The sequence below is a fragment of the Brachypodium distachyon genome, chromosome 1 (genome assembly GCF_000005505.3).
Source record: "Brachypodium distachyon strain Bd21 chromosome 1, Brachypodium_distachyon_v3.0, whole genome shotgun sequence".
Lineage (NCBI taxonomy): Eukaryota > Viridiplantae > Streptophyta > Magnoliopsida > Poales > Poaceae > Brachypodium > Brachypodium distachyon.
The window spans coordinates 18264272-18279884 of record NC_016131.3 but is presented as its reverse complement, the minus strand read 5'-3'; the positions used below and the strand labels follow the sequence as shown (position 1 = coordinate 18279884).

The 15613-nt window shown below is 44.7% G+C and overlaps 3 protein-coding genes across 3 annotated transcripts; 2 read left to right on the top strand and 1 right to left on the bottom strand.

Annotated features, from left to right (window-relative positions):
• Nucleotides 1–1343: 1343 nt before the first annotated feature.
• Nucleotides 1344–3677, top strand: LOC100824361 (transmembrane protein 230). Its single transcript, XM_003562723.4, has 3 exons — nt 1344–1401; nt 2384–2657; nt 2852–3677. The coding sequence occupies exons 2-3, from the start codon at nt 2393–2395 to the stop codon at nt 2929–2931; spliced, it is 345 nt and encodes a 114-aa protein (XP_003562771.1). The 5' UTR covers nt 1344–1401; nt 2384–2392; the 3' UTR covers nt 2932–3677.
• A 967-nt stretch (nt 3678–4644) lies between these two features.
• On the top strand, nt 4645–6467 carry LOC100824049. The gene has a single exon (XM_003562722.4). The coding sequence runs from the start codon at nt 4989–4991 to the stop codon at nt 5985–5987; it is 999 nt and encodes a 332-aa protein (XP_003562770.1). The 5' UTR covers nt 4645–4988; the 3' UTR covers nt 5988–6467.
• A 2096-nt stretch (nt 6468–8563) lies between these two features.
• On the bottom strand, nt 8564–13954 carry LOC100834664 (probable protein S-acyltransferase 22). Its single transcript, XM_010237764.3, has 9 exons — nt 13470–13954; nt 13243–13356; nt 11523–11891; nt 11373–11441; nt 11222–11293; nt 10879–11007; nt 10679–10759; nt 10091–10276; nt 8564–9704 (listed from the first exon to the last, which is right to left on the bottom strand). The coding sequence occupies exons 1-9, from the start codon at nt 13509–13511 to the stop codon at nt 8928–8930; spliced, it is 1839 nt and encodes a 612-aa protein (XP_010236066.1). The 5' UTR covers nt 13512–13954; the 3' UTR covers nt 8564–8927.
• Nucleotides 13955–15613: the final 1659 nt, after the last annotated feature.

Here is a 15613-nt window from a genome sequence, read left to right as displayed (position 1 = left end):
GGTATGGTATTTTATTTACTGTATTTTCTGTATGTCAGTCCACCGATTGGTGGGTCGATACAGGCGCAACTATTCATGTGTGTGCTGATATTTCCTTATTTTCTTCATATCAGGCCATCAGCTCCTCAGTGATGAGGGGAACGGCGCCCATGCTTCTGTTCATGGTGTTGGCACGATGGATCTGAAGTTTATTTCGGGAAAGATCGTGCAGCTGAGGAACGTGCAGCATATGCCCTCCATTCAGAAGAATCTTGTTAGTGAATCCCTCCTTTGCAAGGACGGATTTAAGTTAGTGTTTGAGTCCAATAAAATTATCGTGTCTAAGTATGGACAATTTATTGGTAACGGTTATGAGCGCGGAGGTTTGTTCCGCTTATCCCTTTCGGATTTTTGTAATAAGGTCGTGAACAGCGTCAATTCTATTAATAATGAGTCTAATGTTTGGCATTCACAACTTTGTCACATTAATTTTGGTTGCATGACGCGATTAGCAAATCTGAGTTTAATCCCTAAAATCACTGTGGCTAAAAATTCGAAGTGCCAAGCTTGTGTACAAGCGAAGCAGCCTCGCAAGGCTGCTGAGGAGAAGAACCTAGCACCGTTAGAGCTCATACATTCTGATCTTTGTGAGATGAACGGTGTATTAACCAAAGGTGAAAAACGTTAATTTATGACTTTCCCACTTGCTCAAGAGGTGAGAACCAACATACCTTATATATTGGTCCAACTCCCCCTAAACTAGTAAGGTGGGACTATTCCCACTTCCTCATCCCACTACATGAATGGGCTTTTGAGATTTTTCAGAAATTAATTTCAGATTGAGTCTTGAGTCTAACCCAAAATTCCAAGTTTTTAATTTCCCACACGCTGTTTAGGAGAAGACAGCAAAAAACATTTTATACGAATCTAATATGAGTTATCTCAATGATATGCTAGTGCTAATCCTGCGGTTGCAAGACCTGATTTCGAATGTTTCTCCCGACTTATTCGAAATCAAGTTTTTTTTAGAAACATTCGAAATTAATAAGTCGGGAGCAGAGCGCTGGGCCGAACACGTTTCCCAGGTCCCAGCTCCAGCGTTGGGCTTCGGAGCGGAGTTTACGGAATTTGAGAAGTGGTGGGCTACCCAGCGGATCTCCTCTGGGCCCTGGCCCATCTCGCTGCCGAGCGCCCCAACGGCCCAACCCCGTCGCTCCGTCCCCCTCGTCTTCCTCCTCGCGCGAGCGCCGCGACCCCTCCCTCCTCGTCCCGCCGCTGCCGAGCGCCCCAGTCCCCTCGCTCCGTCGCTCGTCTTCCTCCTCGCGCGAGCACCGCCACCCCTCCCTCCCCATCCCGCTGCCGAGCGCCGTAGCCCCCTCGCTCCGTCGCTCGTCTTACTCCTCGCGCGAGCGCCGCCACCAGGTTGATCCCTCCTTCGATTCTCTCGCTGCCGGCCGTTTCTCCTCCCATCACCTCACGAATGGATTCCGCCCTTTATCCCCCCCCCCCGTTTCATCTCCTAAACCTCCCCCAATTCGTAACTGATGCAAAAATCAAGGTTGGGCGTCATCCGCCCGTGGCAGGATCCACTACACTAGTACAGGGATACATGGATGTCAGACCTACATTGAAATGTAGAATCGATTAACCACGCCCTATCTGCTACAGACGTGAAGGACCATTGAGGTCCTTCCGTGTAAGCCACTTGCCAGCCAAGGATAAAGTGTTGAAGATAATTATCTTCTGACACTTCATTCTTGAATTCCTGTGCATTTTATGTGTTCATATGGTTTTCTCATCCATTGGTCACTGCATCTCAAGCTACTAATGTGTAGAATAACTCTGTCGTACATACTGTCCTAGATGGACCAATAAATTTAAACTAATCATTGAAAATGAGCGCATACATTATTTGAGTACTTCATTGACAGATCCACCTTTTGGTTGTACCTCAGGGTCTTAGTTTTGATTGATGAAACATTCCATTCCAAAATGTTGAGGTATCTTAAAGCTTGAAATGTTTTCTTTCCTCATAGATGGGATTGATCAATTGTCGATAACTAAATAATTCTTCCAAATCATGCAATCGATCATATATGAGAAAATCAACCGCATCAGTTATCATTGTGTGATCTAGCCTATACTAGTTCCAGGGGTTGGCGAAACCATGTTTGACCTGTGAGGTCAGTTGAGCAAATCATAAAAGTACAAGTGTCGATTCATATGGAAAAAGGGGAGAAATTGAGCAAAGTTTTTACATAATAATGAATTTGACCTGGCACCGCCACTGGGTGGAGCACAATTTTTCTTACTGTAGCACATTGCATATTAGTTAGACTTTCCCACAGCGTACTTTTCTTCATATTGCCACTACTACTTTTTACTCAAACATTTCTGATTCCAGTTCTACAGTATGCCTACGAGACGCAATGTTCAGTACTCGTCTCTTCCTACAGAGGATAGGGATGGCGAAAACAATGATGTTGACCTTCGGTTTGCTTACACTCCAAAATCCCACAGGGCAATTCCGTGGAAGTCAATTGCACTAGCAATCTTTCTTCTCTTGCTAGGAATTTCACTTCTCTCCCTCTCATGGTTTATATTCACAAGTCACATGGAGGGTGATAGTACCCAGGCATATGGTCTCTTATTCCTGGGCATCCTTGCTTTTCTTCCTGGTATGTCAACATAAATCACTCCAGTTATTTTGCATTTAGCTTCTCTGCAAGTGATTGATTTTGTGGAATAGCACTTCCTTTGCTTTGCGGGCATAAAAAAAATTCTATGTTCAGGTAGCTGTCACAAAACTCTTTTGGGATGATGTTCCATTTTATATGAATGGTTATGCGGTTTTCATCATATTGATTTTCAGGATATTATGAAACTCGAGTTGCTTATTATTCATGGAGAGGAGCACCAGGGTACATGTTTGCATCCATCCCAGATTATTAGCCTTTGTTCGTAAGTGATGCAGAAAAGGTGTGGGGCACAGCACCTTGCTTTCCTATTGTTAATGTTTTCAATTGTACACAGAAGGGGTTTGTTGGAAGGAGAAAATCTTGCTTGCAACACCCTCTCCTCCAAACAATATTGGCTTGACACACGGAACAGACATGATCAAAGGGCACTTGCCTGCACTACACTGAAAATATTTAGGCAATTTACGTTGTGCCATGGTGGTGTGTTCATGTATGCATACTGGAGTACTCACGAACTTATCTATGTTGCTCTTACCTACAATGTGGACTAACAGCGATCTTGATTTTGCTTTCTTTACACCGCTTGCTTACAAATATCTACCGTACTGCCTCTTTTTCCATCTTACTTGAGTTCCCCGGAGTATATTAAATAGTAGGTCTCTTTGTATCATCTGGATTGCTATGAACTGATACTGCTGTACTACTTCTGTAAATGTTTGAGATGACCCGTGTGAGTTACTTCTGCACTTGAGGGGACACATGCTGAGCTACATTCAAGTAATGGTGTGGTACTCATGTACTGTACTATAATGGGGACTTGCAGATTGCGCCATTAAAAGAGGCTAGAGCAAGGAAAGGATATTGGCGCTTCATCATCTCAAGTATATAGAGTTTGCTTCTCTATGAAGCAGTCTTACTGTCTTATCCTGTTGGTGCCTTCCTGCCTGGATGACCCAAAGAACCGTGGAATCAAAGTATTGTCTTTGTTGTGCGGCTTAATCTTGTCACTTTGCTTTTGTTCACATGATGGTCTCAGTAAGGTCACTGAGTTCCTTTGGGTTATTTTTGCCTTGTTTCTTTCTACCGTTGCAGCTCCAGAGATACGACTTGTTATTCTATGTTGGATTCACTCGATGATTGATTTGAGCTGCGCCTATTTTGTATCAATAGGCTCTGATTTAACCATTCAAAGACCGTCAAGAGAGAATCATACTTGGGGCCTCTTTGCTTAGGAATTTTAATATGCAGAAAGAAGTAAAGCACATGAATTAAGATGGCACGTGTTATGGAGTCCTACCATTTGTGTCTTTGAAGTTTGAATAGTTCATTCATGGGGAAAAATCTTTGGAAAAAATTATGTAGGCCATGGATTTATTTTGTTGTGTCATAAAACATTCTTTGGTGCCTGTCTATAGAAAATGCTAGAATGGACCCAAGTAGATAGGAACTCACTTTTGGTAATTTGGCAAAAATCACATTTTAAAGTTTTAAAACTCAAAAAAGTATAATATAGGATGCCCATGTATTTCGAGATCCAACTTTGATCATCAATTAGACTAACATAATGTGTTATAAAAATTATACCACTAGATTCATATCTGAAAGAAGGTATAATTTTTATAATACATGGAGTAATTCACAATTTGTTGGTCTAATTGATGGTCAAATCAAAATCTTAAAATGCGTGCGTGCCTTATATTATGAAACGGAATGATTATGAACTGCTCTTTTCGTTTCTAAATACTTGTCGTTATTTTAGTGCAAATTTGAACTAAAACAGCGACAATTATTTAGGAACGGAGGTAGTACTATGCAGCAAATCACAAAACAGAACTTAGCTATGGACGGTAGCAATTTTTTTCACACAGAAACCAAGATCCAAGGAAACCAATATACGAGACGGACGTGCGAGGAAGCTTCACCGAATCTGGCAGTCAAAAAAAGCTTAACTAGAACCCAGACTTCCCCGGCCCCACATGCCATAGCCCCAAAGTAAACTGTCGGTAGTCCCTCTCACCCTCCCCAGATGCTCTCGCCTCGTCGTCGTCTGCCTTCAACAAAAGCCGCCCCTCGATCTCTGCTCCAGAGAAGCTTCTCCCTCCCTCCTCCACCTCCTCCACGCCATTCCCGGCCCCCAAGATCTCACCCCAGCGGCCGCTACTTATCCCCCGTTCCGCGTCGCGGCATTGGTGGCGCGCGAACTGGTGCTGTTCGGACCGAAGAAATCTGTTCTCGCCTCGGATCTGATTGCCCGGCGGCGCGTTCCGCGGGCGACGCCGCGAATTCGGGAAGTTTAGGAGGGGGCGTTTAATGGCGCTGCCGAGGAATGGTGGTGGAGGTGCGGTGCGGCTGCCGCCGATGAACGCGCTGGAGATCCTGCGGGAGACGGTGCGCGTGCTGCGCGCGGACCCGCACGCCTTCACGTACGTGCTCTTCCTCCTGCTCTGCCCGGCCTCGGCTTTCCTCCTCCTCTCCGCCGCCGCGCTGGAAGGCGCCGCCGTGCTGCCGCTCGCCAGGAGGCTCCTCGCCGCCGCCGCCGACTCGGGGCTCCCGCTCACGCATTTCGTCAAGCAGCTCGCGCACCACCTCGCCGCAACGCTCATCGCGGCCGTCGTGTCGTTCCCGGCGCTCGTCACGCTCCTCCTCGCCGCGCGCGCGGCCGTCGCGTACACCGTCGCGGCTGTGTACGCGGGCAAGCCACTCGCCGCCGCCGACCTGACCGCCCTCGCGCGCCGCGCGTGGCCGCGCCTCGCCGCCACGTACGGTCTCTCGTGCGCCGCCGTCGTCGCCTGCCTCGCCGCCTTCCTCGCCCTCCTCGTCACCGTCTGCTCCACCCTCAAGTCCATGCTCTACCCGCCGGACATTGTCGTCTGCTCCGGCCTCGTCACAGTGCTTGCTTTCTCCGTGGTGTACGCGCATACCATCATAGTGTGCAACCTCGGTGGAGTCATCTCCGTTCTTGAGGACGTGGCTGGGGTCAATGCACTGCGCCGATCAGTGCAGCTGATGCGCGGGCAAACCCATGTCGGGCTTCTCATCTTTCTTGTATCCACCATTGGTCTGGCCTTTGTGGAGGGGCTGTTTGAGCACAGGGTGAAGACGTTGAGCTATGGGGATGGCTCGTCGCGCCTCTGGGAGGGGCCATTGCTTATCCTCATGTACTCTTTCGTGATGCTGGTTGATTCGATGATGAGTACGGTGTTCTACTTCACTTGCCGGTCATCAAGTTTGGAAATTCTGGATGAGGAGGGTGGCTCGGTTGAGGAGCTTGAGATGATTATGGGTGGCAAATCAGATGTTGTCAGGTGATGAAGAGAGGTTTGTTTATCAAAGCTGTATCTCTTCATATCCCCATGGGAAATAAGTGAGGTCCTGAGGTCAGCAATCTCCGGCTTTCGACAATTCAACGGTGGTGGTTGTGGCGCCATGGCTATATGCTTAATGTGCATGACTGATTGATTGATGTCAATGGCGACAGAAGCCTTTTGCAGTCATTTGGGGTCTTGAAAGCTCATGAAATGGCGCGAATGCAAAAGAGAAGACAAGAAAAATCTAGATATGGTGTATTCTTGGTCAGCCTCGACAACGATCTGAGATCTGACAATATGTGTAGCATTCTTTTGAAATGATGTAACTAGTATATCAATTCAATTGTGGTGGAATTTTGTCATCTCATCAATGCCTTTGTGGTTATACGATATGAAACACATTTGTATTTTTGAGGAGATACTAATGACTCTGGCATCTGATTCTTGAAGGGTCGCTTAATCCAAATTTGTTTTTCATTAACTCCAAGCTTGCATTCTGAATGATACCTGTTGTCCACATAAATACTGCTGACCCTGCCAAATACTGTGCTCAATTTGAACTTCATTTTTGTTCTCTTGTCCTTTTCACAACTATGATATGTCTACATTCAGATCACTGCTATATATATGCTACCCTACTATAAAAATAAGAGTTCATACAATGGAGAATATGTATAGGATGTATGGATGATTCCTTTCCTTGGAGCAGATAGTGAGTACTGGACTACTGGAGTTCTCCATTTGCAGAATCTATTCATATGGAGGAAAGGAACCTACAGTGATTCCTCTGACTGAGCTCTCTTTTCATTGCTGGATCTTCTGGTAATTACTTTTTCAACCCTGCAGGCTGCAGCTTAGAATTTTGCATACGAGGCATCTTCTCTCTTTTAGCTTCTTTACTCGTGATGCTTTCTCGGGGTATGACTTGAACTCTTTCTTTATATTACAAGTTTTTTATACCTTAGATCATGAACACGGTACATTGACTTCTATTTTGTACTGGTCATGCATTGTCCCCAAGATGGAACTTGCAGTATTCATTGAATTATACGAGTATTTAACTTTGCCAAGTGTTTAGCAGAGAACCGAATGAAGCAAGACTGCAAGATTTAACTTTGTGTCTGTCACATCTTCAATAATTGGCACCGAGCCACCGACAACTACATTACGTGTTACTTTTCACGAGTAACTACACTACATATTTTGCTTCAAAATAGTTGTAGAAAATTTGGAAAATACCTTGTTCATTTATTTATTTTCTGTGCAAACAAAATAATAAATAGAAAAACCAGAGTGCTATTTCACGGAACTGATTCAATTTACTGACCTTTATCATTTGCCATCCTGTATAATAATGTGTTGTTCTGTCTCAGATACAGTATTTGGGACATGTTTGACTTAGTTGTATAATTAAAGTACTTAACAGTGGGTCGCTAAAATGTGATCCAGATGGCTGGATTTGCACAGGCCATAGCATTTCTTAATGCGTAGGCAGCCTAGTTGCCCAACTGCTGCTCACATGCCCTTGTTTTCTTCAAGAAATAAGTCTATTTTATCCCCCTGAACTTATCACAAAGTCCAAAAAACACATTAAACTCTAAAACCGGATATTTAACCCCCCTTAACTTTCAAAACCGTGCACCCGACCACCCCCCCCCCCTGCCTATTTTGAGGCTGTTTCGTTGTGTTGAAAGTGGTTTTGACCCATTTGATCGTCATGCTGGCAAGCAAATCCTTTCTCACTCTCTTCTTATCCTGAGTTCTTCTATGGCGAACCCAACAGCAACCTAGTTCGTCGCCGCCACCACCCGCGGTCCAATCTGTCCCGCCGGTCAGCTTCCTTGTCAAATCCGCCGCGCTTCCTGCTCATTTCTCTCCCTCCGCATCGATCCCGAAGCTCGCAACGGCTGCTTCCAGTCAGTTCCGCTGCCGCCGGCGAATCTGCAATGTCGTGGACCTCCGGATCCTCTATCAGGTCGATGCTTTATGAGGTAAGCTCTTCCTTTCTTTTCTGCTGTTCGATTTCATTGGCTCTCTGCCTTTGCCCTCTAATTTTGATTATGTTCCTTTCTTTAAGAACAGCGGGAGAGAGATGGAATCGACCCCTGCAGAAGAGAATAGGGCAGGGACGAGAGGGAAACTTGTCTGCTTCTCCGCTGCTACCACCAAGCATCTTCCTCCTCACCTTCCTCTTCTCTCTCCTACACTACCCTCCCCTTCTCTCTCGCGCACCGCCCCTCTGCGCCTCCCTCTTGCTCGCCCCTCTGCTCCCCTCTCGAGGAAGACCTGCCACGAGCCGCGAGAGGTGGCGCCAATTTGGACTCTGAGGTGGGTCTTGACTACGTTGATCACCTCTCGCCGCCAGTGCCGCCGCCGCCCACATGCTGAGAATAAGAGGAGTCGGGCTCGGGGAGGGGGGATATCAACGACTTGTGCCACATGACAGCACCATTGTGGCAGTCAACGGGTCAAAACCACCTTCAACACAGCAAAACCACCGGATACAAGCAGAGGGGGGTCAGTGCATAGTTTTGAAAGTTCAAGGGGGTAAAATACCCGGTTTCAGAGTTCAGGGGGTAAGGGTGGGTAAAGTGGACTTATTTCTTTCTTCAAACTTCACATGGTCGGAAGCTAACATGTCAACCTCAAGAACAGTTAGCAACCAGGAAATTGAGGCGTTAGTACAAGGTACTGAAGATACTACCATCTGGTAAAATGGTACATTGTCATCTAATAGAGAAAATTAGAAGCACTTAAACCCTTCGCAAATGAAACAACACTCCTCTCTACCTACCAATTTCCAAAATAACAGCTTACGCATGGCGAGACTATGGAACAAGCCAACAAGGTGATGAACTTTGTAGGGGCCTAGAATCTCTGTGGGTCATTTACATTCTTGATTCATCTGAAGGAAGCCGAGCATGACTGCATGGATTTGGTCTTAAGACAATCTGTTCTTTGGCACAAGGATGCCAGATGAGGACACACTCTGATCAGTGCTGAGAATGATGCTTGCCCAGTTTGAGGAGCGGTGCACTATCCTTGACGGGATACGGTCACTGTCTTCACCACCTGATGCTTCATAACCATCGCTGGTTGATCTAGACAGCTGAAGCCCTTTCTGTTGAGTGCTTCCTGGGGCAGTGAGAGTTGTGAGCTGCAAGTCTTCAGCTGCAGATGAGGAGACACCTGAGAATCGGTACAGGTGGAGATCAGGCGAGTCCAAACTGCTATCTGGAGATGACCCATCAACGTTAACGGAAGATGCAGCTCTACTTGGGTGAAAAGCGCTCCGTGCCTCAAGTTGCAACGGTGCTAAATTGGATAAGGCTTCAGGGACCATGTCAGTGCCAATGCTGTCAATAGCATCTGTAGACATTTTTGCGACAGGCTTAAGAGAGAGATCACCATGGGGCCTTCCTCTCCTATCTGTTTGCATCGTGTTATCAGGTCCTAGATCAATCCTTCCACTCATACCTCCATAGCTACTGTCTGTTTCATGACCAAGTGAATATTCATCCTTTCTGATCGGCACTAAAACTTTGGACTTCTTCCGTGCCTCCGCAGCAACTCGAGAAACTTCTTCTGCATTAAGACGAGCCAGTGCCCATGGACTGATTTTCACAGCGCCTGAGGTTTTCTTCCTCCTTACTTCATCTTCTTTTCTCTTGGTAACAGAATTATGCGAAGAGCCAGCCTCTGATGGAATAACATCAAACTGCAAAGGAGTTTGAGTAGTTTCAGATTATTTTGTAAGCTGATTGAAAAATGCTGAATGCAGAAAAGGTCATATGTCACTCTTTTACAATCATGTCTACAAACTAACAATGAGGCCGCATTTATTGTCATTCAGAAATACAAAATTATAATGTTTCAGAAAGTTCAAGAGGTCAAAGGCATACCCACGATCACCATGGCTATTTAAAAATAAGCATTAGATATCTTAATTTGATTACTTCAACTCCCATGTCTAACTACACATACTCAGACTAGAAGTCCAACATATGATGTGCTGTCAAACACCTTCACTTTGCAAGCAACAGTGCAAGTTCTAATGTTAATCTGTCTTGCTATTCATGAAGTTTGACAATACATGGTTCTCACCTGATCTTCAAGAAACAGTCTTGGAGGAGTGCACCATGAACCACGACGCAATGCGCCAAAGGAACTAGTACTACTAAGCCCACCAGTATAGGAGCTTACATGAGACATCTGCGGACTCTGCTGCCCACTAACCTCTTCTTGGTCTTGCTCTCTCAGGGCAATAATGTAGTCGTATGTACTGATTCCCTGCATGAGGTTGGAAAGAAGGTGCTTAGATTTTTCAATTTGGCACCTTGAAAGGAAGCAATGCAACCTTCACAAACTATCCATGGTATCTATTTATACATATTTACTAATTCAGTGGGAAACTAAGTAGCCCGCTCTTTTTCACTGTGCCTGTTGTGGTTCACAGTGATGTTATAAGGAAAACATGGACTGATCATATAACAGTTGTTTGCTATAAATGTATACCATCAATAATCATAGTGCATGTTGGGCAAAATGTCACAAGTTTACATTTTTCATGAAATATTTCAATGGGGCAGTCTGAGAATTTGAGGTACAAGCTACTCCCCAATAGCACAGGGATAGTAATGAAACTGCTGGTATAACAATTGTTACATAAAACTGAAATCTATCAGGACTTGCCTTCTTGATGAGAAGAATGTGGAAAAAGAGAAGCTGGGCAATTGGCAGTAAGGCAACCATAGCTAGGATAGTACAGGATCCCTGTGTGAAGAAAGGTTGACGTTCTTAGTACTATTCAAAAAGATCAATTAAAACATCAGCCACATTCAGCGAGGTGTGAAGTAATCACTATTAGAAAGAAGTAGGATGATCAAACATACCACCACAATGATGAAAGGCGCTATAGAGAAGCTGCTTCCTAGCTTTGACACAATTTGTGTATTGAATTCCTTTCGCTCAACAAAGCAGAGCACTAGCACCAATACTCCAGTTGCTGATTGCAGGATAAGCTGGCCCAAAGTGCACAAATCATGCAGACCTGTCAATGATCAACTAGGATGAAAAGGACCAGGAATAAAATGCTCTCTGCAACTGTGGCGACCAAATTCAAATGCATGGGGCATGCTGGGAATATGCTTCAAATAATGGCATTAAAATCGGAGTAATATGCACCTTTCATATCGATATTATCTACCAGAGCATCATGGAAGAACATGAGCTTACCAAGAAAAGAGCAGTTGTCATTAGAAGAAAAAACCTCCTATAGTTTCTTTTCCCAATACAGTTGTTGAGCCACTGTTGAGATCGAGCAAATCAAGTGAGTCATTATATACTCGCTGACAGGAAATAAGAAGAATATTCAGGAGTATGTTACCCTGCAATGATGATCAAAGCCGTCAACACATTTGTCACAAACTCTACAATGCTTACTGTACTTCAACACCTACAGAAAGAGTAGCAGGGGGTTAAATGCTTACCTGCATAAAAAAGGATACATCAGCACTAACAGATGCAAGAAACATACCTCAACTTCACAGAGACTGCAGAAAAACATCCCTTCCTCACTGGCTTGCTGCTCAGATGACCAATCACGTGACTGGCAGCAGGAAAAAGCAAAAGAGAGAGGGTAGAATATAAGGAGAAGTGCAGAGGAAGCTGCACTGCAGCAGGATGTGCTTTTGCTTTTGTGTTGAGTCATTGATGTTTCACTAGCATCAGCAACTTCATGTTCTTTCTTTTCTCCAGTTCCCTCTAGTTGTAATCCAACATCTGAAACACCTTGCCGATGTTTGCAGCTTCCATACAATCTTAGGTACTTCTTTGATTTCAAGACCCCTGGGTCTGCTGGATCCGTTGCAGCACACCAGATGTATAGGAAGAATACACAGAAAACCTAAGAAGACGGATTACTCACATTGGTCATATATGTGTTAAGTTAAAGAGCTACTAAGAAAATGCATAACTGTTATTTTACATGGCATCATTTTCTGTACTAAATGATGTAGCTTGATAAAATAGTAGGATCACCATTTATTCACAATAAATTAACTACCATGGTTTTATTTTGTTCTAGTAAACATGTGTGGTTGAAAAAAAAATAAGAAGGCAAATGTGCTGTTGGGAAAAAAATTAAGGCAAAGGTACACTTAGGATTAAGTGCGCTAAATTCATGCTGTAGTGCCTTTCACCATGGAAACAAATTTCCAGTTTTGTGAACTCAAACATGTGATGTTGCGGAGAATCACATTGCATCCAGAAATGTAAACAAACCATAATTCCCTGATTATATTTGTTCACAAGGAAAAAAAACTAGACATGGTTATCATCAAGAAATGAAAAGTGTGCATGCCACTCTGTAATACATGTATAAAATGCAAAGAAAACTTCCAGATAACCAGAAGGCGTCCCAAAGAACATTACATATGCATTGCAGCATAAATGCAACAATTATCTTAAAAGTAAAGAAAGCTTCCAAAACTCAATCATATTGCTGTTACTCTGTCAGCTACAAAGAAAACGAGAATAATGCAGGGATAACCCACTTGGCATGATTACAACAGGACAGCACGAAAACGGCAACACGGTATCAGAAGTATATGATCAGTAAGAAATGACCAATATTAGTGTAACAACTACAGCTTATGCCATGTCACTCTCCAGTAAACAGAGTTACAAAAACCTAGTACCAACAAAACAATGCTTAATTGCTTTACTGCCGCGAAGGCAATAGTACTGAACTGGATTGACTGAAGAAGCACAAAGAGTGGATGTACAATTCTTGCTTGCCCTTAATGACAAGAATTTTTTTTACGTCACATAAACAAAATAGCAATCATCTATCCTGTTCTTAACCTTGTGAACAAAGCAAAATCTACCAACCATGAAGGCAGGAGGTAGGCGTGTCACGTGGTAGAACCAGGATCGGCCAGACTACTACAGAGACCCTCAAACAAACAAACAAAACAAACAAACTACCCACAGAATTACTTGTAGCACCCTCCAACCAACCAACAAACAAAAAGCACAGAAATCACACCACATAAGCAAGAGTGCTAATAGCCCATTTCAAGATGAGACCTACTACTTAATTTGGCACTTCCCCAAGTTGCATCCACCAACCACTGATGGGCCCATCATGCAGCACCAAGATTGGGATCCAAACGTGCCGAATCACAGGGTACTCGCTCGCTCGGTCGCTCAGTTCACCATGACAGCAAGGAGAGTTGGGCAGAGAAGAAACTTACCAGTGGAGTGTAGAGCCCAACGGCTGCATCCTGGAACACCTTCCTCCCGACGAAGGGAGCGAAGAAGACGTAGAACGCGAACGCCAGCGCCAAGAACACGGACACGGCGACCACCTGCAGCAAGCAAGCAAGCATCCATCCATTCCATTTCCATTCATCCATCAACCCTTCACGATAGGAAAGAAAGAAAGAAGATGAAAGGCACGAGATTTCAGGCAGGGACAAACCTGGAGTGGGTGGTAAGGGAGCTGCCACCCATGCCGCCTCATCGCCGTCGCCCCGGACAGCCAGCGCCGGCGGAAAGAAACACAGAAATCAACGGAACACCCGCTTTCCTCCTTCTGCTCGCATCAAAGGGCGCGGCCGATCAGTGCAAGGAAAGGAAAGGACAAAGACCAGTGCTTCCAGGAACCAAGATCAGCGCGTGCGCGGATTTTTGATCTGCCGGCGGCTGCGAGAGGGGACGGAAGGAGGAGGAGGGGTTTGGGAGGGAGACCAGAGTCCAGAGGAGGGAGTGGGCATTAAATGCTCAGATTTACAGGGGAGGAAGTACTATCAAGCAGCAAGCGAGGGAAGATTGGCTGGTTTTCTTTGAGCGCTCACGTGAAGCTAGTACTGTAGCTGCTAGGCGTCAGTAGCTCGTCGCTCCATGGGGGAGGACTGTGGCAGTGGCAGGGAGGAGCAGGGCGCCTCTGCTGGACTGGACCGGACTGCCTGTCTGTCTGTCACTGTGGGGCTCAACGCCACGGCCGTTCTCAGTGACGCTTGGTTCAGTTTCTTGTTTCACTGTCACCGTTGCACCGCAGCGTGCCCGTCCAAACATATACTTCCTCTGTCCATTTCTTCCGCTCCGAAAACAAGTGATTTGGATTTGTATAATAAATTACAAACTCTCACTTTCAGCGCAAGACGTCCGTCGGTTGGTTCGGAGAGAAATGACTACGAGGACATCCATCGGAACCGAAAACTGTTAGATTATTTTTTCGGCCGGCCAAAATGTCTCGAAGACATGTACGGGTTATGACTTCTCACCAAAAAAAACATAAAACATGGTCGGACCAGTGTTTTTTTTCTTCGACCAATTAAATATGGATAGACAACATGTATCAAGAAAATTGGCCAAAAAACAAAGAATATGGGTTATAGATCATGAAAACGGGCCGGTGCAGGTATCGTGATATCCAAAAATCAGCAAAAAAAAAGACACAAAACATGGTTAGACCCCAACTGCCAGTACGGTGAGATGATTCTTTTTCGACCACGAAAAGGGCGGAAAACATGTACCGGGGTCAAATATCCGAAAATGGCCAAAAATCCCAAAAATGTGGGCTAGTATTCACACGAAAACGGTCAAAACGGTGATCGTTCCTGACCAACAAAAAACAGTCTGAAAACGCGTAACAAGGCCACGGTATCCGAATATTCAAACAATGTGGGTTGTAATCCACGAAAATGATGACCACAACGCTGATTTATTTTTGACCGGACAAATAAATCCGAAAAAACATGGGTTATAACAGTGATTTTTCCCCGACCGGCACAAATGGCGAAAACATCTACTCCCTCCGTTCAACAAAAGATGTCTCAAGTTTGTCAAAATTTGGATGTATCTAGATGTGATTTAGTGTATAGATGCATTCAAATTTAGTCAAAGTTGAGACATCCTTTGCTGGATGGAGGGAGTATATGAACCTAACTGTCTTTGAAAGTTTCACAAATGTTTTGAGTCGCCCATCAAGGATGGAAAGCCATGTGCATTGAATGTACCGCGGACAGAGGTGATCCCTCTAAAGGTACAGGTCATTGAACCACTATTTTTGTCATAAACTAAAGGACTCCAAAGCCATGAAATATCATACGAGTAAAAACACTATAGCACAGTTGTACCAGGACACCAAAAACTCGCAACATTGGGCACAATTAACGTGAGACGGATGGTAAGTATGTCTATTCTCGACGACGCCTCATCCTCCACCATAGACGAGGAGCACACATTTTTTATCACTAAAAGAGTTCTTGATGTGTCTAGGAAGACTAGATGTTCCACCCGCCTTCTAACGGCAAGATGGGGGCCGAAGTCAGGGGAAATTGACACATCCCGGATGATGACTACAAGTAACGTGAGGTCCATATAAAGTTATTCCCGTGCAATTCTAGTTTCGAAACAAAATTAAATTGGCTAACGTACAAATGAACTTCGTTGGCTGTAATATATGTGGGGAAAAACAAACAAAAAACTCATTGGCTATTACAAGAATTACATTCAATGACTTTTTCAACTGAAAAGAATTCCAGATACTACTCTCTCCGTCCCGTAATTCGGGGACGGAGGGAATATAATTTTTTGTTGAGATTGTTAGCCTATATAGTC